The sequence below is a fragment of the Mchenga conophoros genome, linkage group LG7, assembly GCF_057382185.1.
Source record: "Mchenga conophoros isolate Kocher_MC1m ecotype Shallow Benthic linkage group LG7, M_conophoros_male_GT1.1, whole genome shotgun sequence".
Lineage (NCBI taxonomy): Eukaryota > Metazoa > Chordata > Actinopteri > Cichliformes > Cichlidae > Mchenga > Mchenga conophoros.
In genome coordinates, this window is record NC_140532.1 from 10,284,971 (window position 1) to 10,311,538 (window position 26,568).

At 41.2% G+C, this 26,568-nt stretch overlaps 1 protein-coding gene across 1 annotated transcript in view; it reads right to left on the reverse strand.

The window, feature by feature from the left end:
* The window catches only part of pclob (piccolo presynaptic cytomatrix protein b), a 61,568-nt gene that overhangs the window by 4,607 nt on the left and 30,393 nt on the right, over positions 1–26,568 (reverse strand). The window contains exons 14-36 of the mRNA XM_085282009.1: positions 19,573–26,311; positions 15,819–17,374; positions 15,463–15,728; positions 14,274–15,084; positions 12,942–13,980; positions 11,569–11,637; positions 11,213–11,239; positions 10,051–10,139; positions 9,844–9,919; positions 9,601–9,726; positions 8,234–8,342; positions 7,943–8,010; positions 7,608–7,840; positions 6,879–6,926; positions 6,627–6,757; positions 5,659–5,685; positions 5,112–5,205; positions 4,250–4,321; positions 3,665–3,959; positions 3,151–3,345; positions 1,009–1,150; positions 813–871; positions 95–232 (exon numbers count right to left, since the gene is read on the reverse strand). Of these exons, the coding sequence (XP_085138135.1) occupies positions 95–232; positions 813–871; positions 1,009–1,150; positions 3,151–3,345; positions 3,665–3,959; positions 4,250–4,321; positions 5,112–5,205; positions 5,659–5,685; positions 6,627–6,757; positions 6,879–6,926; positions 7,608–7,840; positions 7,943–8,010; positions 8,234–8,342; positions 9,601–9,726; positions 9,844–9,919; positions 10,051–10,139; positions 11,213–11,239; positions 11,569–11,637; positions 12,942–13,980; positions 14,274–15,084; positions 15,463–15,728; positions 15,819–17,374; positions 19,573–26,311 (12,409 nt within the window). The remainder of the gene's footprint in view (positions 1–94; positions 233–812; positions 872–1,008; positions 1,151–3,150; positions 3,346–3,664; positions 3,960–4,249; positions 4,322–5,111; positions 5,206–5,658; positions 5,686–6,626; positions 6,758–6,878; positions 6,927–7,607; positions 7,841–7,942; positions 8,011–8,233; positions 8,343–9,600; positions 9,727–9,843; positions 9,920–10,050; positions 10,140–11,212; positions 11,240–11,568; positions 11,638–12,941; positions 13,981–14,273; positions 15,085–15,462; positions 15,729–15,818; positions 17,375–19,572; positions 26,312–26,568) is intronic.

Sequence of the window (26,568 nt, forward strand, 5' to 3'; positions counted from 1 at the left end):
AAGTTGGATAAATAATAATATGAATTCATAAAAAGAGGACTATTGAGATTAAAAAATCAAAATGCATGTACATCAGTACTGATTGGTTCCACACCTGGCAGGTGGTCTGGGCTTTTGAACTTGTAAGTGATGTTTCTGCACTGAAGGATCTCCAAGACCAGTTGGTCCCCTTCTGTTTTCACCTCCTTCTTGAGAGCAACCTTGATCTCCCCCATTACTTGTGTTTTACCAGCTAACACGAAACAGAAAGAGCAAAATCAAAATCACATCAGGGAATATATCGCCAAAGTTTCACGTGTATCTCACCAGTTCTACATGTCCTGAAATAATTAAGAATTTTACAAGACAAGCTGATTTAAACTTGGTAAATTAGTTGTCAGGCACCATGGAAATGACCTCCCGACCTTCATCATTGTAACAGCTGCCAGGCTATACCCTAAAATGACCCTCTGCTCTTTGTAACAAATTGAAACTAGAGAGGGAAGGGAGGCATCGTGACACCTGAGCTACATGAAATGTAGATATAACAGCAGTTGTGGGACAGCATGGCAACCACTTCTCTCAAGCCGTGCAGTAAGTTATTATTCGGGTTAATATTGTTCATTGACAATAAGCACTTAGCTGACAATTTGACCTCGCAACTTAATAATGACATTAGCAACACCATTTAGAGGCAGTTAATTAGGTGGCTTGGTTACAAAGAAATTGAAAAAAAAAATACAACAAAACCACCATTGCACAAAACACTCAACAGGGGGAGCCCTCTGACCAAGAAAGCAAACATTTGAAAACGTGACATTTCTAGAGCTTGCCTTCATTTTCTGCAGTCTCAAGTTGGTTTTTGTCTGTGCCATTAGGAATAGTCTTACCGCTGTGAGAAAAAACAAAAAAAACAGAACAAATGAATTTATGAACACTGTTTTATACATTTAAAAGAGTATAACATGACATATACATTAACAACCGTTAATGCATAATATGCTTGCATGGAGCTACAAACAGTCTTACATCCGTGGCACTTGAAAAATGGCACTGTCCACTCCTGTGCCTGCTCCATCTTCACTATCCAGACCTCCATAAGCGTCTCCAACCAGGCTCGGGGCAGATAGTACCACCGACCCTGAAACATCACTCAGCCGGTGTCCTGGTCCTGTGGGTGGCAATACTGAGTGTGATACTGAGGAAATCAATCACTCAGTTTTTTCCTTCAAAATAAATGACTTGCATAAAAAACAAACAAACAGAGAATGTTAAACGACCCAGCTTTTACCACACATGCATGGGTGCCCAAGACATGTGCTGTATGTAACAAAACACACACCCAGCTATCACTCATTGACAGAGGCACTCTCCATCACACATAACTTTGACAACTTTGACTAAGCATCACATAACAGGGCATCACTGTAAATGTCAGCATCTCCTTGCATTTACGTAACAGTGCTGTGTAAAATCTCTGTAATACGAAGCAAATCCCTACATTAGAACTAAATGAAGGTCACTAAATTTAATGAAAAAAAAATAAGATTAATTCACTGTAGGACATGGCATGGCAGTTTGTTCATACAATTAAATATTCTTTCTTGGCTCTGGCTGGTTTCTGTTATGCTTTTGCAGTAAGAAAGAACTTGGGAAAATATGTGAAGATTACTGTTGAAACACATTCGGTGACTTTCGGTGTATTTTTGAAAGATGATGTGTGACCACAATGTGTTTGAAGCACAGTCTGTTACTGAAATGCAATAATTACTCATTCTGTTCCTAATGAAAACAAAATCATTCGATAATAAAAGCGACACAAAATAAATATATAAATAATGAAATAATATATAAAATGAATATGTGCATTTCCAGACATTCATAGTGCTACATACAGAAAATAATTACAACAGAAATATCAATATTTACACATTCATTTATTTGGAAGGCTTAGTTTTAATTATTTAATTATAATAATTATTATTAGTAGTAGTTTTTTTAGTTGTTGATTAATATGATTTATTTATATATTTATAGAGTACATTTTTCCTATGTTGCCTCACCTTCCCTTGACATTTCTGCTTCCCTCATGGTTAGCTGACCGCTTTACACTCACTGGCTGGTGAGTGCAGCGTGAACCTCCTGTTGACTTTTGAAACCTCTTGGTGTTTCTGTGTTTCCAGGTTTGACTGGGTCATTTGTGCCCCCTTTGTTTTAGGTGGGAGGAATAGGGAAGGACTGTGCAGGGCGAGAAGACTGTGTGCCATACCTGTGTCTGCCTCTGTGTGTGCTTTTCTAGGGGTTAATTCTTGTGACACACACATGCACATACACAGCAATATTGCAGCTCCACAAAATATTCTGTGGCCAGGAAATAATAGCTAGGGAATCTACAGTTGCATGCGTATAAAAACCTCCAACAATGAGTTTACTTTCCTTTGTAAAGAAGTAGACCATTAGAGTTCATTTTGAGGATATCACATTGAGGATTATACACAGGTAATGGATGTTGTTTAAGTCATGTTAACACAGTAGAACATACAACATGTAAGGGATTGCCATCCTAGCTTGGTTTCTGTACTGGGGTTGGAGATCTCCACACCGGGGTTCTGTAGAAACCATATGCTTGGGATTGGCACATGCACACTCCATGTAGAAACAGAGGGGTCTGGATTTCTAATTTAGCTAATAATACTAATACTACAAGTTAAAATAATCCATTAATTATGTTTGTAGTTTCTTAAACTATTATCCCATTTAATTAACTATTTAAGATGCCCAAAGAGAAAGCCAAAATATTAAACTGGTGAAAAATATCAGAAACAACACATAACAATTTAGTAAACTGAATGAGCCCCATCTCTAAAAATAAGATTTTAGAATTACATAGTGTATTAAATAGGATTTCACAGCAAGTTTATTTTTATTTGTGTACTTATTTGATTCTTTATCTGCCTTGCTTTTTGCTTAACAGTTATATTAATGAGATAGATCACTGTGACTTTGTGCTGGCAGAAAAGCAAGATGAGATGAGCAGAAGGCAAGGTAAACTGTTAAGGAGATGAATGCAGAGCAATTCAAGGCTTTATCAAACAATCTCTACAAAGCTTGCATGCAAGGGGAAAAGGTGCATTTCGAAGGTGGTTTATCAGGGGTAGGGGAAGGATTTACTTGGTTGCAGGCAGGATTGTTGCACGGCAGCTTCAGCAGCAGCAATTGCTATTCCAGCATCCTCAAGGTGGGCCTGAGTGACACTGCTCTTGCTTTGGCTTCGGGAAGGGCCATGGGAACGTAGTTGGCCGTCGGAGGAAGACTTGGAACTGCCTGGGCTACTGTGTGACTTTTCCAAAGGCATCATTTGCATGTCTAAAGGAATATTAAATGAATGGTTACAAGTGCCAAAGAGAAAACTGCAAAATACAGTGGCTTGCAAGAGTATTCGGTTCAAGGGGGCCGGATACTTTTGCAAGACACTGTAAATAAACCAACCCCTCTCAGGTGCAAATAATATTTCACAGTCATCTGATTGTTCCATGCAGTACTGATATGTATGTATTTACAGTGTTCAAGGTATGGTTATGAATACCTGCCAAGAATATTAATATTATTTATTGCTTAAAACTACTTATATGGAATTAATTGATATTTAGCAATCATTAACTGTAAGAATGAGGTGATTCTTTACCTTTAGCTGGATCAGGAAAGATTCCATGGCTTCTGCTCTTGATTACAGAGTTTTTAGGTGAATCATGACTCCCATCTCCCTGCCCTGGTGCTAGACTCTGACCCATTCCATACCCCTGTCCAGAACCTGAAATGTGGCCCTGGCCCTGGCCATGTCCCTGACTTGACCCAGACCCTGACGGACCTTGGGCAGCATGGTGGGCTCTGCTGTGTTCAATGCTTTCACTCTGCTCTTTCAAAGGCAGCCAGCGAGGAGTGTTGTCCAGCTGGGTGGTATTTGACAAGTCAATCAGTACCTGAGTGACAATAAGAGAAAATAAAAGAGAGAAAGAGTGAGACAGTACAAAATAAATAGGAATTTAATATATATAGTTATAGAAGCCAAGTTTAAATTTGGTGTTTGTCTGACCAGAGAGTTAAGTTAAGAAACGCAGGTCCACCAATAAAACAATAAAAATAAACCAACATAAAATAAAATAAAATAGCAAAAACCACTTTAATGAGGTAAATTGGTAAAAAAGAAAAAGAAAAAGTGAGCTAAATTTCACATTGTCAGATGGCAGACTCGGCTTCACAAGTCACTTACTTCTCCAAGGAAGTCATTGGAGGAGGACCTGTCATAGTCCCACACTGTCACCTCCAGCGTTTTTTTCTTCAGCTTCAAAGAAAGAAAAAATAAGTAAAGAGAGGGTCACAGATTATGGTGAGGCGTTGAGGCGATCGTGCGAGGGAACAAAATGTGTGAGGTGTGAGCTTGTTTGTCTGTGCGAATGTGGGTGGATGAAGGACAAAAGAAACGAGCTCGTGTACACTGAATGAGTCGTGCCTAAATGAGTGCAGCCATGAATGCTAATGAGGGGGTAATTTAATCAGCAAGGAAATCACGAGTTGTTAAATGCATGTGTGCAAATACGTGGACGTGTATAGAAACACTCGGAAGCATGTTGGAGGACATAACATATACAGATATACTTATATAAGTATGCGCTGCAGATTTTTTTTTAAGGCTGTGGTAAGACGATGGTGGTGTCTGTCACAAACAACACAAGCAAACACAGATGGCTAAGAATAAACACAAGCAACCATATATACCTCTAGCAGTCACAGATGAGCACACATGGGCATGATTACCTAACACTCTTCTATTACTCTTTTTGCTAAAAAGGCATGCAGTTAAAGTGTCTGTATTGACACTGTAAGAGCAAGAATGTCGGTTGTTAACTTGAGGTTTGCTAGTGCTGATAAGAGGCTGCATGGAGGATACTGAAAACAGCCCGAGGGAGAGAGCATGAGGACGGAATTCTAAGTGTCGTATAAGACGCTGAGGCTTCCACATTGCCCAAAGTGGATCACAACAAATACAGTAACTACACAAGAGTGACTGTGGGAAGATGTTTGTGTGCATGTGCGTTTTAGTGTGGGACAGGAAGAGAGGGTCTGCACAGTACCTGCTCCAGATGAATGTTCTTGTAGATGACAGTCTGATTCCATTCTGGGTTCATGGTCTTCTGGGCATACTTGGTCCTTCTCTTGTTATCAGCACTGATAATTCATGACATTCAGAATGATTGGTTGTTAATAATACATTATTAAAAATCTCTCCACTGCTTGATCCCATGGCAACATTCACAAAACTGCAATGCTCAGTAAATGGGCTGAATAGATGCTGCTTGGAAAATGGTCAATATCCTTATTTGGAGGCACCAGAAAGATTGCAAACAAACTGAAATATTTTTGTTAATTGTCTGCTCTGAGTAAGATGCTTTTAAATTTTTTTTTCAAATGAGTACAGAGATAGAAGCTGAGGAGAGTTCAAAGTCAGAGGCATGGAGAGAAAATGTAATGGCAGAAGTGCTCTTAAACATTGTGAAATAGAGCAGATAATTGGACGAACAACAAAGGCCACAATAAAAGGATGGAAAACCACTTTGGATGGGTAAATTACACAAATAAAAACATAACACCAACTAAAAACAAAGATCAGCACCACACTACCTTGCATTCTGGACAACCATGACTTGGCTGAGGGAGTCCAGAAGAGGAAGAGGAGGGCATATATCACAAACAAGAAAAGCAAAAATACAAAATAACAGTCAGAGAAGCTCAAAGAGCTCAAAGAAAAGGCAGTAAAGGATAGAGAGCTGAGGCAATCAATATTCTCTTGAGGGTAAATCACTGTTTTTGTGCCTACACAGTAGATATGACTCAAGACCAAAAAGCCTCACAGTGATTACTGGCTCACAGGTGAATGAGAAATTCACTACTCTGACCTTTTGTTGAGACACTGCAGCTGTGAACTCTTTTGCTAATGTCAGACAGATGCATTTCAAATATATTCTTGCAATAAAGCAGCAGTACAAAGGTGCTCTCAACGAGCTTACATTTTTAACCTATACAGCGTGTAGGTTGAGGGAGAGAGCGCATAATCTAATAAACAGGCCTGATGGAGGCATTATCTAAGAGCAGATATTGTTACAAGGGAGATAATGGCTGCATCGATCCTCTCTCTTGCTATTCACAAGCTCTTAGGAAGACAGTGGAGTCGACACCGATAAGAAGGAGTCTCACCTAGGGACAAAACCAAAGCACTCACTTTAGCCAAAAGTAGAAAGAGTAAGAACATGAGGTTGACCATGTGGACTCTCTGTTGCCAGCTAATTTGATACATTATAATGCAGCAATTTGGAAAAAGGCCGCCTCTTACAGCTTTATGTAAAGTCTAACACAACTCACTTTATTTATTTATAGACTAAAGCAAATTGAATCAAATTACTGCAGAAATGACTGCCTCATATCATCATGTCCTATACCATTTTCTCACACAAACGTTAGTCAGTGGGATACAGCAAAGTCAGTACAAAGTCAGGAAAAAAAAACAGGGAGAGAGAAAACAAAACAGACACAAAGGCAGAAAAGCAGACACAGAACACATATTAGTTAGCACTAAAATGCTAAAAGCTCACCCTCTCCCAGGTAAAAGGTAGACCTTCACAAAAGGGTCAGAGTAGCCATCATTATCCCTTGGGGCCAGGTTTCTAGCTTGCAGGACGTGGACAATAAGATTTCCTAGATTTCTGTCATAGTTGATCTGGAGCTGTTTGAAACAGAGTGTAGAGGAGGCTCTATGAGAGAAACTACAGGGGTCCATCTTTATGTTGTTGGGGGTAAATAGTGATATTTTCTTAATGTTTGTTTGCATGTGTGTGTGTTTTAACCTGAATTTCTCCTGTGATGGGATGAGGCATCTTCATCATCTCTGTTTGCTAAAAAAAATAGAACAAAAACAGAGAGGTCAGGAGGTGGAGTGGTTCTAGATTGATAGTTTAATGATTTGGCAAACAAATTTGTCTGGCCCACAATAACAGACTTTAGCCATTAACCTGGGATTAAGTTGAAGTATATATTAATAGAGTACTGGTGAAAGAGGTGCCCTTGTAGAATAGATATTAACATTTTTCATTGAACGTATGCACGTTGTGGGGGACACTGACTATCTGATCGGTGTGTTAGAAAGGAAAGTCTGTCGGTGTAGTGTGACACCATTAGTTAGTTTAGTCAGACATCTCGTGTTCAAAATGAGTTCTTTATTGCAGCATCAGACTGCGAATTTGGGGTTTGATAGGTAATTATCCCCCTTGACCCTACATGCGGATGCTAGGATGGTCGAAGCAGCCAGCTGCTCTGTGCAGAGGGAGAGACGAGAAACCCAGACTCTTAAATAGAATGCCCAGATGAGAGGTTGTGTTTGGTATATGATTTAAGGAGAATGTTTCATTTGTCTGATGCAGTGCAGCTCGAGTTGCCTGGCTGAACTTGCCTGCGGTCTTCACTTCATTTATTTAAAGCAAACACATTTCACAGAAATGTCAACAAAAGACTAATTTGAATAAGAATGTGTGTGAGGTAAGCCACTAAAAAGAATTTTAATGGATGAAATCCATTACCTTGTGTCGCTGCTTCTTGCTTATTGCAGGGGATGCAGGCTGGCCAGGGCTTGGCACCCCACTGGAGGCAGCCGATCCAGTACCAGAGTGGAGGAGGGCAGAGCGCTCTAGTGCAGACAGGACCCCCAATCCCCCAGCTCCTACTCCAGCCATACCAGGTGCCTGCTGCTGGGACACCTTCTGCAATTCTGCAGCTAACTGCTTAGGATCCACACCAGGGGAACGCTGTCCACCTACAGAGACGAGTGTATATAGTGACTCACATTTTATTTATGTCAAACATGTACGCAGGCGCATGCACGCATGCAGACGTAGCAACAAATTCTCGTACATACCAGCCTTAAGCTGGACATGGTGCTCCAGGGCTTGTGGGTGCTCAGGGTCAGACAGCATGTTTAGGTCGCTGTTTGGATCCATACAGGGAATTTATAATGGAATAACAACCAGTGCGTTGTAGGAGTAATCAGTCACAGAGTGGATATTTGGCAGATGAAGGGGTGTGGGACGAACAGAAGGGGAAGGAAAGACGAGAGAAGGTGTTCATGGCTGCAGAGTCACCATTTTGTGACTAAACATGTAGGAGTTTCAGTGGGATAGAGGGATAAATGGTGACAGATGTTACTCACAGTCTCACACAAAGCTCCGCCTCTGCACATGTCTGGCCCATAATAGACTGCACTTCCTCATAAGTCTTTCCCGTTAGAGGGACTCCATTCCACTCCAACACCTGCATTCCTGTAATACGATGAAGGCCAGCATGCAAAATGAGTGACTACCCCTCATCTCTATACATGAAACGTGTTAGAACAGAGAGTGCAGTTTTCATGCTCACAGAACAATAGTAATAGCAAACAGCTCTTCAACTGAATTAACTCTGTCTTCATTCTTCTTTATTCTCAGTTGGGTTTATGCATTGGCTTTGTTCCATTGTTGGAACAACACCCAGCACAAAAGCAAGAAAGAAGAGTTTTGCCGATGATTATATTAGATGTTTTGTTTCTCACAAAGAATAATGTAGAAAAAATAGCATATTAGAAGTAAAAACACAGCAACAGCACAAGAAATAACCACTAATATTTGCATATTTATGATGTAATACACAAAACAAATCACAGCAAACTCAATTTTTCCACCCAGGGCCAAAGAAATATGAGGCCTCACTTACACAACTGAAACCTGGTCTTCAGATTAGACTTCTGCTTACGAAGCAACTCACCAGCTGCTGTGACAATAAAGGCTCACATTAATAAGTGCGTATCCTCATGCATGAGCCAGTATTTCTTCTTAGATTATTCCCTCTGTTCTCTGTGTATAATCTGTATCCTCCCCCACTTTATTTCACACTGCACCTAAAGGCATGTTCTGCTGCCAGTTTCTTTCAACAGAACATAAACATATGCATAGCATACAGCACACGCTTGAAAGTAAACCAGCCAACCTACTGTCTTGCCTTTTTAAAAAAAAATTTTTTTCTTGTTCAGCAAGACAAAAAGGGAGTAAGCTATATCAGAATTAAATGGAATAAGAAGCTAGAACCAATTATCTCATTAAAACTACTGGTGGAACTGCAATCAGTACTCAGGCGCTTCTCTTTCTAAACAAAGATTAGAGCATCAATTATTTGAAATTCCAGAAACTACAAGAACAAATTGAGCAGGGATTGTTGCATGGTAATTCACTGTGTGTGTGTGCGTGTGTTTATCTGTGCTTGCCTGTCTATCTGTATCTGTATGTTTACAGGGACGCTAAATATAGTCTAATGACTAACACAGCCCACTGATGTGGAGGGTGTGTTTGCGCGTGATGTGTTGAGGAAAGACACATGACAAACCAACACACAGTAGGCTACAGCCGCCTGTCACAACTCCATCTGGAGTGATTTAGGCATGAATTTTTACTGAAGGCGTAAACGGCCCTAAAATCATCAACACTTAAAAAGCACTGTGATCATGACTCTCCTGAGCCTTGAGAATCTTTTTCATTCTGCTCTTACCCTCCACAACTTTCCCCGTTTGTTCTGCCACCCCACCAGGGATGACCTTGGCAATGTACGCTCCGATCTCTCCACGACTCCCTGGAATCTCCTTACCACCTACCACACGGATGCCAAGTCCATTACCTAAACGGTAAAAATAGGGATACAAATCCTAATTACAAAAACAGAAATAGACAATCTTTGTGATTTTTTTATGGTTGTACGATAACTGTATGTCTGCATTTTGTAATAGTTTTATACCTGACACACTGGAGTCCTTCATGTCTCTCTTAAGCTTGATGCGAGTGTGAGGGAAGGCATAAGGCACGAGTTTCATCTGAAAATTCACAGGATTAAAAGAAGCATGTTTGTAAGCAGAAAACATTCCGGGTTTACATATTAAAACCAAAAATAAACATGGAGTGGAAAAAAAAGGACCAAGCTGAATATTATTAGCTTGAATCACACCTGTCTCCTGTCTGAAACACTCCCGCTCTGAGGATGCCCTTCTCTTGGCTTATCAAACCAATCTGTGTCCTCTCTTCTCAGGTGGTAGGCTAGACAAGGAAAGGATCGCATTAAAATCTATGCATGAAAATAGGGACTAGAAGCTTTCAGCATAGAATCAAGCAATCTCTTTTTTTGTATTTAAGAATAATTGTCACACATCCACCCAGATTTTCTAAAAGGCAGGAAGATCTCTGATCTGTCCTGACTGGATAGGTGAAAGCAAAGAAACAGAAACTCTGCTCCATCCTATCCACAAGTGTGAGATCAGATGGCTACTAAAAATACTAAATGGTGTATGAATAATTTCAAGTTTGATAAAAATTGATATGCTTTAAATGTTTGGAACGTTTTATTTTCTATGTATTATTTTACAGCACTGTGTACTGGAAATCTCCCCCAAACCATCTTCATTTATAAGTAACGACTGGAAGATACTGACAGTCTCGTGCTCTATTTTACCATCACAATTCTAAATCATACCTTTAAGAGCAAAAATAATCAAAATATTGAAAGCTATAGTAATATCTCAACTTTGAAATACTGTTTTGGTGTTAAATGTAAAAGAATCCAAACAAAGATAGAATTTTCTATGTATTGGCGAGCCAAGCCCACAAACAGAAAATAGACTGCTACATATCTTGTAAATATCTTGAAAGCATTAGATCTTGAACAAATCGGTATATGATGGCAGCATTGGTTTTCAGAATTCTATAGAAGATCTTAAAATACTTTGTGCTGTGAATCTGCATGTTTTTGGTAACACTTATGCACAACACACATTTATTTTAGTGCATGGACATGAATACTGGAAATGGGTCTGATATGTTTACAAAACCACAGTGCAAACATTCCTGAATGACACATAAATTAAGTCTCTGCAGTGTATGACACATAAAAGATATCGAGTGTCATTAAGATGGGGTTCATACCAGCATGGAACTGACATGTCAACTACAAGAGTCACTAAATGATATGTATTGTATACGATTGTGAGGTGGGTCATTCCAGAATGAATCTGGTATGTTTACAAACTCAGCCAGAGAAGTGAACCATTCATGATATGCGGCATGGAGGCATACAGTCTCTAAGTAACTACATGAGAATTGCGATGCCGTCTCACCTTCTATATTCCAGTTTGGGCCTCCAGCTGTGGTACAAAGTTATATATGTTTTTAAGAAATTTGTTCAACATATGTTCATTCTTCTATCAAGCTACAGGAAGTAGAGTGCTAAGACTAAGATTTGTACTGCAAGTAGGCTAAAATTCAGCACATGCATTAAAAGCAATAGTAGGAGATGCATGCTTTACTGCATTTACTAGCCTGACAGACAGATCACAAATTTAAGCAGAAGCACTATGAAAAAACCCCCCAAACAAAACATATAAGATGTTTCTTTAGGAGGGAAAGCCATATCAAGATTGAGCCACATTATCATGAGAGGCAGTAACTTTAACTATGCTGTAAGATACTCTACCGTGTCTGATACTTTCATGAAAGATTCTGGCATCATCTCTGTTCAAAGCCAACATGGACTCACTTTGTGCTGCAATTGAGGCAGATGAACACTTTTATGTAAGGTCAAGACAAATGCTTCTGTCTCAACAAGAATGTATTTACATTGATTCCTCAAAATTGGCCTTGAAACAAAGCTAAAGTTGCGGAAGATATTCTTGTTCGTTGGCACTATCTGACAATTACATCAGACCCTGTGCTTTTTAATGCTACTTCATATACAAGATACTTACCAAATAAAAGATAAATACTTATAAAGGCACTGGATTTACCTAAACTAATGGAACACTACCAGTCCCATTCTTATGGAAATGGAAACAGTGCATGTCAATATCTGCTGTGAATCACCGGGGAACACAGACATCTCACACCACAAGGAGACATCCACAGCAACAACCAACAAGCAGAAAACATTAATTTTATTAAGATGAAAATGGAAAACAGATGTACATGCAAGGATGAAAATAAGACCAGATTAGAAACTGAAAGATTACAGAATCAACGCTTAACACAGTTGACACAATTTTCTTTAAGTATACACAACAACATCGGCTTTATAGAAAGCTACTGCATTACATCTTTTTTGATCTATATAAACCATCCATTTGGAAATGTCTAAATTGGCCTGGCACTGGCTTAGCAATTTAGTTAGAATGAAACAAAAATACCTGTAGAATCTGCAGAACATGTATATCACCATGATTCAGCAGTACTCTTTTAAACTTACTGCTGTTGTTTTCGAGCAAAACTAAAGGAAGAACCTTAAAAATGTATGTATTTCTTTTTCTATAAGTTTTCTGTGCCACTGAAAAAGGGCTCCAGTGTAGGCTGTTCAATATTGCTCAGATTTTTAATGAAATTTATACAAAAAATAAGGCAGCTGCATTGTGAGCAGTATGTTTGCTTAGCATATCTCTTTGTAGTTCATAAACAGATAACATAGATTCTAGAGAGGATCTAATTTAACATTTTTAGAACTGTTGGGGTCTAAGAATAAGGAAGGACATTGAATAAATTAAACTGAAAAAAACAAACAAACATCAAGCTGATGAAATGACACAGAAAAGCATGGATAGACGTGGCATACATAAACAAAGAGTGTTATGTATCGCTGACCACGATAATTAAAAGAAAGGAAAAATCATGCAAAATTGTGACTTTACATTTATCGTGACAGAGGGAAATATTGTAACAGACAACAATAATTATCTGGAGCACTGATAACTGAGAAAGAAACAGTTAATCCAGAAAGTCAATATGACCACTCAGTATTAGCATGCATGATAAGCACGTCAATATGGTCAAATTGTTGAAGCAGTCTTAGGCTCCATTTACCTTCACTGTCAGACATGGCACCTTGCAAGTCATCCATGATGAATGCGATGTCTCGATCATAGCCACGAGTCCGAGATTCCTCTCTCATATGTTGCTGTACCTCTGGGAGGGAATGGCTTGACCCAAATTGGTCCCTGGAGTCAGCAGAAATGGGAGGGAGAGGACCAGCTGAAGCTCTAGCCATACCCATTGGTTGCCCCACTGGACTCAGAGGACTTTCCTCCTCTGAGTTCTGAGCAACAATGGGGATGCGTCCACGGCTTTGGCTTATAGGTAAACTAGTGGGTTTTGCTCTGGCTACCCCAGGGGCAAACGCTGCATCTAGAACCTCTCCCTCTGATTTAAGTCTTAATGAAGAACTGGACAGATCCCGTTTAATAGATAGATCCAAACCATAGACTGAAGAGGGTCGGGAGGAGGGGCGAGAACGGGTACCACTTGGGTAGGTGCCATCATCATGGGCAGTTGCCCTGATAGTAGAGCCAAGTCCAAGAGACTGACCAAGATTAAGAGAACCAGACAGGTTGGCCCCTAAGGAGGAGCCTAAATATTTTTGTTGCTCAGACAAGTTTTTTCTTAGCCCAAATGTAATCTCATCCTGAAGTAGCCTAGCTCTAGCAGCCAGACTGGACACAGAGGACGCTCCAGATCCCATGTAGCTACCATATTCAGGCTCAAGGTCCCTACTCTCCTGAATTGGGGAAAATTTTGTGATGGCCTTAGGGTCTATAAGGGCCTTTTTGTTCTTCATCTGTTTCTGGTAAAGCATAGCCGCTGGGAGTTGTTTTGCAGCCTGTTTTTCAAGGGTGAGCCTGCCAATGCTATATTTCTCTCCTTTAGGGAAATGGCGAAAATTGCTGTCACTGGGGAGATATTGTGGTAAGCCCAGACCAGTCAAGTGTTCGAGTCCCTCAGTTCCTCGTCGGAATTCTTGCTTGATCTGCTGCTTCAGTAGCTTCAGCTCATAAGGTTCTTCCATAGTATCATCTTCTCCTTTGCCATAACTCTGAAGCCGAGATGAGCCTAAAAATTCTGCCACCTAAACGGAAAAAATAGATAAAATTATATGCCACATGTTAAGTGTTATTGTGTAATTGTTCAAAACACTGAAGTGTTTTGAACAATTAAAAGGGCTATATCAGTCACACTGTTTTCTACATTCATGCAAGCCTAATAAAATAAAACTGGAGAATCAGCACTTCAAATTGTTGAATCGCTTTTTTAAATGAAAGAGCCAACACCAAGAAACACTAACATTCTGAGCTATTAGCATTTGTCTGAGGAGAAAAAGGTAGCAAAAACTAGAAACTAAGTTAACAGTATGGGATTTACCTCTGCTGTGCGCCTGAGTCTGTCTGCCTTGGACATCTCCTTATCAGGCAAGTTGAATCCAGAACCCAAGCCAGTATTGCTCAGCCCTGTTGACGCCTTGGTGAGCTCCCCTATGTCTTCTATCAGCACATAATTCCTGGCATTATGGTGGTCAATATCAGCATAGAAAGAATCAGCAGAAATGCTAGACATGGGACTAGAGGCCATGCTCCTCTCCTCAAGTCCTAACCTCAAGTCCAAGCTTCCATACTTGCCCCCTAGGTGAGCCACTCCATATCCACTTTCTGTGGAAGTTGGCACAATGAGCAGTGGCTGGTTGCGTATCACCTCATAGTTAGTGGTGATTTTGGGCTCTAAATCAGACAGGTTTGTTTGTCGCTGCTTCCCCTGCTGCAAGAGCAGAGCATGTTGGTAGCTGCCTGGCTGAGTCTGGGCATGGGAGAGGGACATGGTTGGGTAAGGAGACACCTGTTGGTGGTAAAGTGATTGTTGCTGATACATGTTCTGTTGGGTGTAGTGGCTAGTGGTTTGGGTCTGGGGAACATACTGGCCATAGTGAGAGTAGGGACTAGTTAGTGTGTTGTACTGGGAATCAGCTTCTGTCTGTGGGGGGATGAATTGCTCAAATTCCGACTGGGGAGCTGTCCGTGGTCTCTCAAGACCATCACCTCTGGTCTCTCTGATGTTGCTGACCTCACTGTCAGACATGTAGTCTCGCTCCTCTGCCACACCCTGAAGATAGGCTCTTTCTCTCTTCTCTCTTTCTTTCAGCAAGGCCTCCTTACGACGGTTGATACCCATCTCCAAGTACCTTGAATAAATAAATGAAATAAATATATATATATTTTTACAATTTTAGTACTCAAAAGTTCTAATAAAAACCAGGGGAGGTGGCAAACAATATTCTGTTTTCTCACACATTAATACCTGTTACTATGTGTGAGTGTTGAGAAGTCTCATTGAGAGATGTCAAGGCAGCCTTTTTGCCCATAAGCTATCAAGGTAAGAAGGGAATCATGCAGACGAATTAGGAAGATTGATGGCATGAGATGCAATGACTGATGCAGAGGAGTTAGCTTGAATCATTTTCTGAGGTATTAGTTATTTATTAATTTAATACAGTAATACAAGTATAGGTAACTTTATATCCTAAACTGCGATGATTTTAAAAAAATTAAATGTGTCTCACCGTAGCTTGGCATCAATCTCTTTTTCTTCTTCATCTAACTCAGCCTGTTTCTTTCGAAGTTTAGAAGATTCTCTCTCCACTAGATCGAGCTCCTTGTCAATGTCCTGCAGGATCTTTGCCCGGGCCATAGTTGTACTACGAGCTAGACGGCGTCGAGCAGAGTTGGTGCTGTAGCCTGACCGTCCTGAGAGGGAGTCATCTTCAGGAGGGGGATCTGGCAGTGTTCTCTTTACCTTCTTACCTGTACTAGAGGGAGAGCCTCGGCTCTAGAATAAAAACAATCAAACAATCAGTTTGTCAATTCAGACTACTATATGACGGCTCATATTTTTCCATTCATATGTGATATGACTTACAGAATAGCTGTCTGCATAGTATCCACCCATCCTGTCTTCTGTGGAAGGACTAAGGGACTTAGGGTCAGATAGAGATTTTTGACCAGCCTTCAATATCCGAGGACCAGAAGAAAATCTGGTTGGGTCTGCAGTCAACATTCTCTGTCCTCCAAGTGACTTTTCTGGGGACAGTGGGGAAACTGTAGTATAGAAGGTTTTGGACTTAGCGGGGATGTCTGCTGAGAGGTGTGTGCTGTAGCCCACCTCAGTGGGAGCATGTCTTCTGTCTGAGTCTGTCTGACAGCTCAGACTTCCACCTCTCTGAGAGTTCTCTGGAGCTGATATATGTTTAATGATTTCTACTTTTGTGTCCATCTGGACATTAGGTCGCTTGATAGTTCCAGAGTGATCAGTCTGGACAGATATCTCTGCCACTGTCTGGATAGCAATGCTAGAGACCTTGGAGCCATGTTTTCCATCACTGCTATGCTTTCGAGAGCGTCGCCGAGCTTTTGTTGGAGCATCCCATTCATCTTGGTCTTCATCGTCAGTCTGAGCTGAGCTATCAATGTTTCTTTTATTTTTCTTTCTCCTTCCAACGTGTTGTTTCTCTGCTGAGTCTTCATCATCTGTCTGCACCCCACTATCAATTATTTTTTTCCCTATGTCCTGATCAGCTTGAAGCTTTACTAAATCTTGACTTTCCTCTATGTGTGTCCCAGCAGATGGAGTCGTAGACTCATCTCTGACTGGCCAGTACTGGCCACTGTCTCCTACACCTGCATATTTAGCATCTAGAAGATTTCCAGTGGGACCAGTACTACCATAGTGCTCGTCTAGCTGCCGCTGGAGTTGCAGTTGGAGCTGCTGAATTTGCTGCAACTGCTCTTTCTGCTGTGCATAGGTCTCCTGTTGAGCCACCATGTGGGCATGATGCTCCTCTTCTTGCTGAAGGAGAAGCTGCTGTTTCAGAGCCTGAAGTTCCTCAAGCTCCCTTTGGACCATAAGCTGTTCCTGTTCTCGATATCGCTGGATTTCTTGCCTTTCCCATTCCAGCTCTTCTGCAAGACATAGTTGCTTAAGCTTCTCTAGCTCTAGAAATTCCCTCTCCATCTGATACTGGGCCATTTTGGTGTTATCTAAGCCAGGGAATATTGGAGAAGAAGCTAGGGCATCCAGAGAAGCAGCAATAGCTTCCAGGGTGGCATCAGAGTACATCTCTGGATAGCCAGTTATGATGTCAGCCAAAGCTGTAGGTAGAAAATCTTTAGATAGCCCAGAGTCAAAAGGAATTATCTGTCCAGGGTCTGTAGTGGGGATAAAGCCATATGGGTGTGGTAATGGCTGGCTGTGGACTATTGATGTGGGTGTTAAGGTTGTGCTAAAGACAGAACCTGGCTGAGTCGTAATTGCATATGTGGATGGAACTGGGGCAGCAACAGAGGAGTAAACTATTCCATCTGATGTCCTTAGAGCACTATTTACACCAAACCCAGCTGCAGGGATCTGGGAGTATTGAGCAGTAGTCATCAAAGGGTAGACTCCAGTCGTTTTGCTAGTGTAGTCTAGTGCTTTACCTGTTGTAATAAAATATATATTTTATTCTTCTAAAAAACTTTTATTAAAAAAAACCCCAAATGAGTCATGCAATTTGGATTAAAAAAAACTGCACATGCATATCTGAAGTCATTTTGGCTAGCAAGATGCAAAACCAAAATACTGAGGGAGCACACGTAGGCAAACACATGCATCTGTATGAAAAAACGGAAAAGAAAAGAAAAACAGGTTAATATTTAAGGAAATCATGCATATTAAACAGCAAAGCAAATTAAATAATTTCCAAAAAAGTTAAGGAGATCATGCAACCTATAAATAAAAAACAGAAGATTTAATCATATAAAAGATTTTATTAGAGAAGTGTAGAAAATATATAAAATACTGGTGATTTTTTTTTCAAACAAAATGTTTCCAAAATGCTTCTTTGCTTGAAATCGAATTTTAGTTGGTAATCACTTCAGGGAATTTTATGTTAATTTTATTATGTGCTAAAGGGTGACGGGTCTTGCCTTCAGGCAGCAGGCTTGGACTCTTTGTAATATGTACAGAATTTTCCATTATCTTGCTGATATAACCAAGCTTCTCACTGACAGAATCATTGTTCAGCATTAATGGTGCCTCGAAGAAATTAAGTTTTCCATGCTATGTGCATCAGTGGAACCTATAACTATTCAGATTGTCATGTGTCTGCTGAAAACAAGCCAGGTGGTCAATGGCTGCTTTAGCCTAGAGTACACAACATCTTCAGGAGACAGAAACACTCTCTACTTTTAAGATTAGGCTTACTTTTCTTTTTGATAAAGCATATAGTTAGGGCTGAATCTTCCCTTAGTTACGGTGCAATGTCTAGGCTGCTAGGGGCTTCCCATGATGCATTGAGTGTCTTTCTTTACTCATCTTTTTACTCACCATGTGTCTATACACATTAGTTATTATTAATCTCTTTCTCGCTTGACCCCCCAGTGATCAGGATAGATGGCTGCCTCTCCCTCAACCTGGTTCTGCTGCAGATTTCTTCCTGTTAAAAGACAGTTTTTCCTTCCCACTGACGCGCTTGCTTATAGATATTCATATAATTGTTTGGGTTTTCTCTGTTTTCTCTGTATTATTGTCTTTACCTTACAATATAAAGCACTTGGAGGTAACTATTGTGATTTGGCGCTATATAAGTATAATAAAATGGAACTGAATCTATGAATCAAAATATTTTTTTAATTTGTGAAATTACAGAACACATCTTTGTATGTTCTTTGTCTATTTCTGTCTTAAAGATAAAGGGCATTTATTGTCAATTTTTCTCAAATTATCAGAATCTTCTAATGATATTATATACCACAGTTGGTAGAGTTATCTTTTTTACCCTGATTGAATAATAATTTTCCTAATTTGTTATGAGATATTCCTCAAACTATGTCCTTCCAGCTTTTATAAAGCATGTTGCTGGCATTAAATTTAAAATTGGCATATATGCAGTGCTGGTGAGTAACGGAATACATGTACCGGCGTTACGTATTTAAAATACAAAATATGAGTAACTGTATTCTGTTACAGTTACCGTTTAAAAAGGTGGTATTCAGAATACAGTTACTTTGTTGAATTAAAGGGATTACACGGCGATCTTTTCCTGTTTCATACGTTATGTTGTCCCCTCTCTATTTGTGGTAATTCCACCCTGGTGGAAACCCAAACGAAACACGTATTAAGAGGCTCTAATTCCTCTGTCTCAATCTCGCAGCCCATGTCACCCCTACTTGCAGCCCGTATAATGATGCGGCGAAATATTTTAAAAAGTTATATAATGTGAAGGCAATAGGCAGAGTGTTACAGGCATAGCCCTAAAGAATGTAGCCTCATGGGCAGTGTAGCCCAGTTGTAAGTAAGCTATTAACTGTAAACTGTGTTTGTGTTTTTCTCCATTGGAGCAACCTTTCAGCGCCTCCCTCTGTCTCTCACTAACAAAGTTGACCCAGACAACAAAGTAAAGCTAGTGTCCTAACTTTTTTGGAAACAGTATGCAAGCAAACATGAAATAATAAACTTCCAGGAAAAATAAGTATGTTTATCTTCAGAAAGAACTGAACTGTAAAAACATACTATATGTCATGCAGAGGCATTTTAAAAGCTTGATTCAAGCCAATGGAAGCCCACTCCCCCCTCTCAAAAAAAGAAAACACGGAAGTAAAAAAGACAAATCATGCAGAAGTACTCTCATACTCACCAGCAGAAAGTTTAGCTGCAGTGAGGTCTATAGCGCCATCTGAAGAGCCACTGAGGTAGTCATAGTCACTTTTAGGAACCATGGAAAACAGTCCTGCCTCTGTCAAGTTGGTTTCAGACACTGATGCTTTTATGCCATTAGTTCCTTTGATACTATACAGTCCAGCATTATCATATTGATAGTGGTCATCTCTGTAGCCAAAACGGTTATCAGGTTGGCTTGTAACTGGAGGCTGTGTTCTGCATGATCCCGTGAATGGTAGCTTGTAAATTACATCACAGCAAACACTATGCCTTCCTGCTGTAAGGTCCATTGGGGTCCCTTCATCCTCTACAACAGTGGTCACCACTCCTGGACTTGTACCAGACAATGCTACCACAGCTCTCATTGGTTTGTAGTTTGTCAGATCCATGGCCTCTGTGGCCTCTAGAGAAAGGACAGGCCCTCCATTGCTGAGAAGTGTGGGGACTGACGTCAATGGCTGTTTTGCTCCAGAGGACACAAGAGCTTCAAAGGAAAGATTAATTGGTATATCTTGAGCTGTGGATGCTACAGCACTCAGCATGGGTTGGGTGCTAACAGGTCTGTATACGATCTGTGCTAAGGGCTCAAATGGTTTGTATGTTGTGAGGGATAGTGGCAATGATGTAACGGGGCCTTGCAAATCAAGCGGTTTCTCTGCTGGAGTGTTGCTATATGAAGCAATAGTAGCTGTGCATGTGACAATTGTGATGCTGTCAGTGACAACAGACAGTGTGGTTGCTGGGGTAATTGCTGGACTAAGATTTACTATCTCCGGCTGTACTGCTGTAATTTGACGGCCACTAGAGTCACTTGAAAAAGACTGTCGACTTGATTCAGGCGGAGTCAGGTCCATGCCTTGCGCAGTCATCTTTATACCAACCTTCATTGTACGTAAATCAATAACATCACCAGGATATATTTTACCATTCTGTTTGGGTACAGGTTGGACTTTAGCAATGTCTGGTTGTATAGTTATTGCTACACTAGGTGGAGGGACCTGTGGAAGTCTTTCATGGACAACAGAAACAGTGGTCCTCTGGACCTCAGTGGTAACTACTTGAGTAACTAGGCTAGGAAGGCTTTCAGGTGGCTGGCCTGAGGTGGAAATTGAAGCTGAATACATATGGCTCATACTAGAGACCACCTTTTCTGCTCCTCTTATCTCCTGGCTTTCAATAGACTCTTGCTGAATTTTAGTGATGGTGACTGGAGAAACATTCTGTGGAATGTCTTGCACTGTGGGCCGTGAGGTCCTCGCGGTGTATTCCTCAGTGGTTATTAGCTCCACAGGGTGATCATATTCTGATGAATAAGTCAATGCATGTGGTTGGCGTTCTGGAATAGATTCTCTTCTGTAGGGGAGCTGAACAGCATAACCATCATTAGAAACATCTTTTTCAGCTGGCAGGTTTACTACCTGTGCTAATTGGTATGGTTGCTGCATGGTTATGGATTCTCTTCTGGTGGCAGCAAAGGCTTCAGCTGTAACCACTTGTCTGGGCATTTCATACTCTGTAGGACAAGTAAATCTTTCAGTTGTGGCATATGTTGGCTGTACTATGGAAGATATGGATGTCCTCCTCTTATGGGTGGTTTCCTCAGTTGTCATAACTGGCATTCCAGGCCCAGCCTGAGGTTGTATCATGGATGATGATATTGAAGAAGCTATGAGATCAGCATCCTTAGTTATAATTTGTGAAGGAGGCTCAAATTGAGGTTGCAATGCCAGTGGTGGCACTGAATGTGTCATAACTGAGGATGTTATTCCTTCACAGACCTTTGGAATATATATATGAGGAGGTATATTTGGATGTGTAACTATGTGTTCAACTTCCATGATAAGAGGTGATGGTGTTTCCTCAGCAGCTGTAGGAGATATCTTCTTATCGTCTATAGTTAATGGCATTAACTCAACAGGGGTAATTTCACTTACCACAGGTTGATGATGCGGTAATGGATGTACCATTGCTATCTCTGGTATTCTAACAGCTGCATCAGTTGTAATAACTTCTGTGAGTACATCAGACTTGGTAGGGAGGAAAACCCCTTCAGCTACAAGAAGTGGTTGCTGAGTAGGCAGATGTTCTGTCACTGCAGGCAGAACTTCTGAAGGTTGAATAGTTTGTAGAACAGGTGAGGGTTCAGAAATGGTCCAGCTATAGTTAAGACCTGTGGCCAATTCTTGATCTTTCGAATGAGTCATTGCTTCAGATACTGTAAGTGGATGCTCAACAGGGATTTGCTGAACACCTGGTATCAGTGATCTTAATGAAATTGCTTCTGCAACAACGACATCAGTAGGTACATCCTCGTCTGTATGTGGCATTTCAATTTGGGCTGCAGCTTGTGCATCAAAAACAGTTGCAGATGGTCTATCTTGGGCTACAGGTTTGTCAAAAGATACTCCAGGCTGCAATGAAGTAGAAAAAACTTCAATCAGAGGCTCTGGCTGGACAGGTATGGTTGGTTTGGGAGCCTGAGGAACCAGTGCTTCACTTAAACTTTCTGATGGAACTGTTATGATCTCTGTAATTGTGGCTTGGACTGGATGAATGAGAATTTTTGGCTCTGGGGACACTGTGATGACCTCAGACAGTGTTTTAGGTTGTGACAGTGGTGGAGTCATTGATTGCTCCTGGTGCACAAATGGTTTCTTAATTGGAAAAGGCACAGTATGTGCTTGGACAGAAGTTTCCTGGGCTAATGGCAATGTTACGATATCAACTACAGGAAGCGATGACAGCATTACAGATGGCATAGTGTCTGTTTTAGCTTGGACTTCAGAAACTACTACCTCAGAAGTTGTCATTTGTTCAGGGACAGCTGAAGCTACAGATATTGGAGGTGGATGCCTTACAGTAGGGACCGAGGCTCTCCTTACTGTAGCCTGTGCTGAGAATACTTCAATGGGTGCTTTCTGCTCTGATGGTGTTGTCCGTATTCCTGACACTTTTGTGGAAGGGATGGACCCTCTTCTTACAGGTGCTTGGACAGTTATGGACTCTGTTGGTGAACCAGGTTCTGATGGAAGCGTTATCACTACATAGGTTTGTAAACATTTCGCATGTCTAGGAGATACAGGTGATTTAGGAGATGTTGCACCCAACTTAGACTCCACAGGTCTTGTCAGACTAAGTGATAGAGCCTTTGGAGGTTCTTTTGTCCTGGGGAGGGTTGCCGCTTTGGGAGCTACAGGAGGTGGCTTGACACTCTCTCCTGGTTTATGACTGAAAACCAGTCCAGCTGGAATTGATACAGGTTTAGGTGGTATGGGTGGAGGAGGCTTGGTAGTCTGACTAGGAATAGAAGCTGCAGAAAGAACTGGTGTGAAATTTGCTTTAGCAGTTGTCACTGGAGTGGGAACTGATTGCTTTGGAACAGTTGGTTTGGGTAAAGTGGATGGAGGTGTTGGACTAGAAACTGTAATGGGTACTTCTACTGTGTCTATAACTTTAGGTGAAATGGGTGGAGCTACAACTTCCTGCACTGTTGCCACCTTAGTAGGAAGTGAAGATATATCTGTACTGCACACATCTGAAGCAGAATGTGGGGCTACTTGGCTACCATATGGAGCAGAAGCAATGAAAGATATTGGCCCTTTGCTAGGTATACCTTGGTTTCTGGCTTGTTCAATCAAAGCTTTGTTCTCTACACTGGGGACAATGATAACTACATGCCCCTGTCTATTTGGTGTTACTAACTGAGGTACAACTCCACCATCTGATTTCATGGCTTCCATTCTTGGTTGGATATCCACAACAACAGATTGCATTGGCTGTCCAACAGCTGTGGTTCCCATAGGTGATGTAGTCCGAGTGGCATGCTCAACAGGTTTTACAAAAGGAACATCTTTATTAGTTTCAGGTAATGATACCGAAGTAGATCGAGGGGGAGGAGGAGGCGGGACCTTCTTTTTGACTATAGTAGTTGAAGCTGTTGCTGCTGAAGGCATCTGGGCGGTTTGAGCCAGAGGTGGGACTACCACTGGACTGACTGATGGGATGGCTGATTGTACAGGGACTGAGTGTATCACTTTAGTTTCAGCTTGAGCTGGGGTAGTAACAAGTGCTGAGACTGGTAATGGGGGATGTGTTGGTATGGGAGCTGTGGTTGAAACCAGGTCAGGCATCTGCACTATGACTGGTTCAGGACATGAAACTAGAGTGACAGAAGTGGAAAGACTGGCAGATGTTGGAGCCGAGACTGCAACAGGTCGGGCTGCTACTAGGGTTGTAGAATGAATGGAGACAACAGAAGGTGCTGGACTTGGTGCTGAGACCTGTGAAATAGCTGGAATGTTGTCAGGAACCTGAGATGGAGATGAAACCAAGTCTGGCATTTGTACCACAACAGGTGATGCAGTTATGGCTTCTACTGTAGAAGTCTGAACTTGAATGGCTGTAGCTGTTTGCACTTTGGATGGATCAGACACAACATCTGGTATTGTAACTATAACTGTAACTGGAGAAGAAGAGACTGAGTTTTCATTAGATTGTACTCCTGCATCTGTGGCAGGCAGTGGTGAGGAGATCTCTGGAGGTGATTGTGTTTTAAATGAAGCAGAAGGTGTTGGTGTAGACAGTGGAGTTGAATCTGATGAAAGAGGTGTTTGAGCCTGGAATGGAGATGAAGATGTAGCATTAGAGGCCAAACTGGAATCTGCACTAGCTGGTGAGGTTGGAGGTGACACTGGTGATACAGGAGAAGGTGTTGTAGTTAGTTCTGGAGCTGATATTGGAGTTGGAATAGGTTTTGGCTCTGGAATTTCACAGACTACACATATAGGATCCATCTCAACAATTTCAGACAAAGATGGGCTTATGCATGGTTCTTCTTTGGTCTCAGAGTCATCACTGGGGGTAATGTCAGAGGAAATACCAATGCCATAGTCATCTGCAAGACTGTCATCCTCTTCTTCCCCAGATGAACACTGAGTAATCTTGAGGTCTGGTATAGGGAACAATGCTTTCCTTAATGCAGGATCTTGTTGAATCATAGGCCTAACAAAACTTATAGCCCCACTAGGAGTACTAGGGACAACAGTTATGTCAGGACGCTTTGGGGGCTCAGAAGGGCGTGGAGGGGCTGGTCGCTTCTTTTTCTTTGCTGACATGTCACTTAAAGTTTCAGTTTCTGTAAGAGGCATTTCAAGTTTTTCAGTTGGGTATGTCTCTTCTATAGTCACTACACAAGTTTCAGCAAATGAGGGAGGGCAAGTGACCTGTGAAGCGCTTGAGGCAGAAGATTCCATGGCATTTTGTGCCTGCTGAAATTCATGCTCTATCATCATTAACTCTCTCTTCTTTTGCATCATCTCCTCATAAACCTCCTCAGGAGACCTGAGTTTTTTGAGAGAATCAGAGCCAGTATCATTTTTGGGTTCTTCCCGAGATTCACTCATTTTAATTTCAGGTTCCTCAACTAAGGATTCATAAAGATAGTCCTCTATTGCCATCCCCCCATAGAGTGGCTCAATATCAGGTGGACTGTCTCCTGGAATAGCTTTAGTCTTCTGAATAATTTCCTCGTATGCTTCTTCTGCACTCTTTAATGATTTTGTCACACTGTCCTTTTCTATAAATGGATCAGAAAGGGTGTATGGTATGACTGTTGGTGAAGGTTTACGTCCTCTCTGTACAGCTTGAGTGGCTTCTGATTCTGATTCTATACTGGCAGAATACTCCGAGCCAGATGTTCTATGAGTTTCCTTTATAACTGTGACTTCTTTCAGATCCTCTGTGGAGGAAGAATCTTTGTGTGGGGACAGTAGTTGTCCATGGGGTCCCATCTTCTCTTCCTCAGAGGAGTCTTCGATGGTAGGAAGAGGCTGAGTTGGTTGCCTGTGCTTACCTTTGCGATACTGTTTGTCCCCACTGGGTTTCCTGCGACTAGGGCTGCTATCACTATCCTCTTCCAGGGAGGAGGCTGATGTAGGTGAAGATTCTGGAGTAAAACTGGATGCTTGAACACTAGATGAACCCTTTGACACAGATTCTGTGATGCTTTCTATTTCTTCATCTGTGCTTTGTCTTTGTCTCATGACTGGAATTGCTTTCTTGAAAGTAGTTCTGGGTAATGTTTCAGGCACGCTTTGAGCAGTCATGCTGTCAGTTTTTGGGACTGCTTTGTTCCTGGCTGGGCTGTCTTCATTATCTGTGCTACCTTTTCTAGAAAGTGGTTTGACTGTCACCAATGTATTATCAAGGTCAGTATCCTTTATAGCTTGTACATTCTCCAAATTCTTTTCTTTCTCATCTTCTGATACAGACATTTCTTCTTCATCACCCATACCCATTATCTGCTTGCGGATGAACTCTTCGTCTTCCACAGAGGAGTCAGCACTCTCAGTTTTGATGTCCTCACTGCTGGATGAAATATTGCTCACCTTTAGTTTCCTTCTCTGGACTTTAGGTGATGGTGAGGGTGTGAGTTCACTTTCACTGCTTTCATCCATTGCTTGGAAACTCAGACGCCTTCTTTTAGCATTTATCTGCTCCTTTGCTGGTATAGAAGAATCTGCACCATCTTTGCTTGCACCACTCACTATTTCATCATTCAATTCATGTAATATGGGTAAAATCTGAGGTTGCTCTTCATCATGACCCTCTGGTTTGGATTTGGGCTTAGTAGCTGTTACAGGGACATCTGTAGGCACCTCCGCAGTGGAAAGAGAGTCTTTTCGTTTCTTACTGAGCTCTTTGTCTTCATCTTCATCCTAAAATTGTGAAAAGGAAGACATATCAGTGTGCCTGTGATTACATTTCTTTAATAAATGAAGTTGACTCTTAATGCTGTGGAACCCAAGATCTGTCATGAGCTAACTTACTGCAGAAGACACACCAACAAGCTTAACAAGATTCTGTCCCCTTTTGAGTTAATCAGTGTAACCAAATGGAGCTGTAATGTACAAATTTCCATATTACTCCATATACTCATGAAAATGCCATCACTGATGTGAACAACTTTAACGTT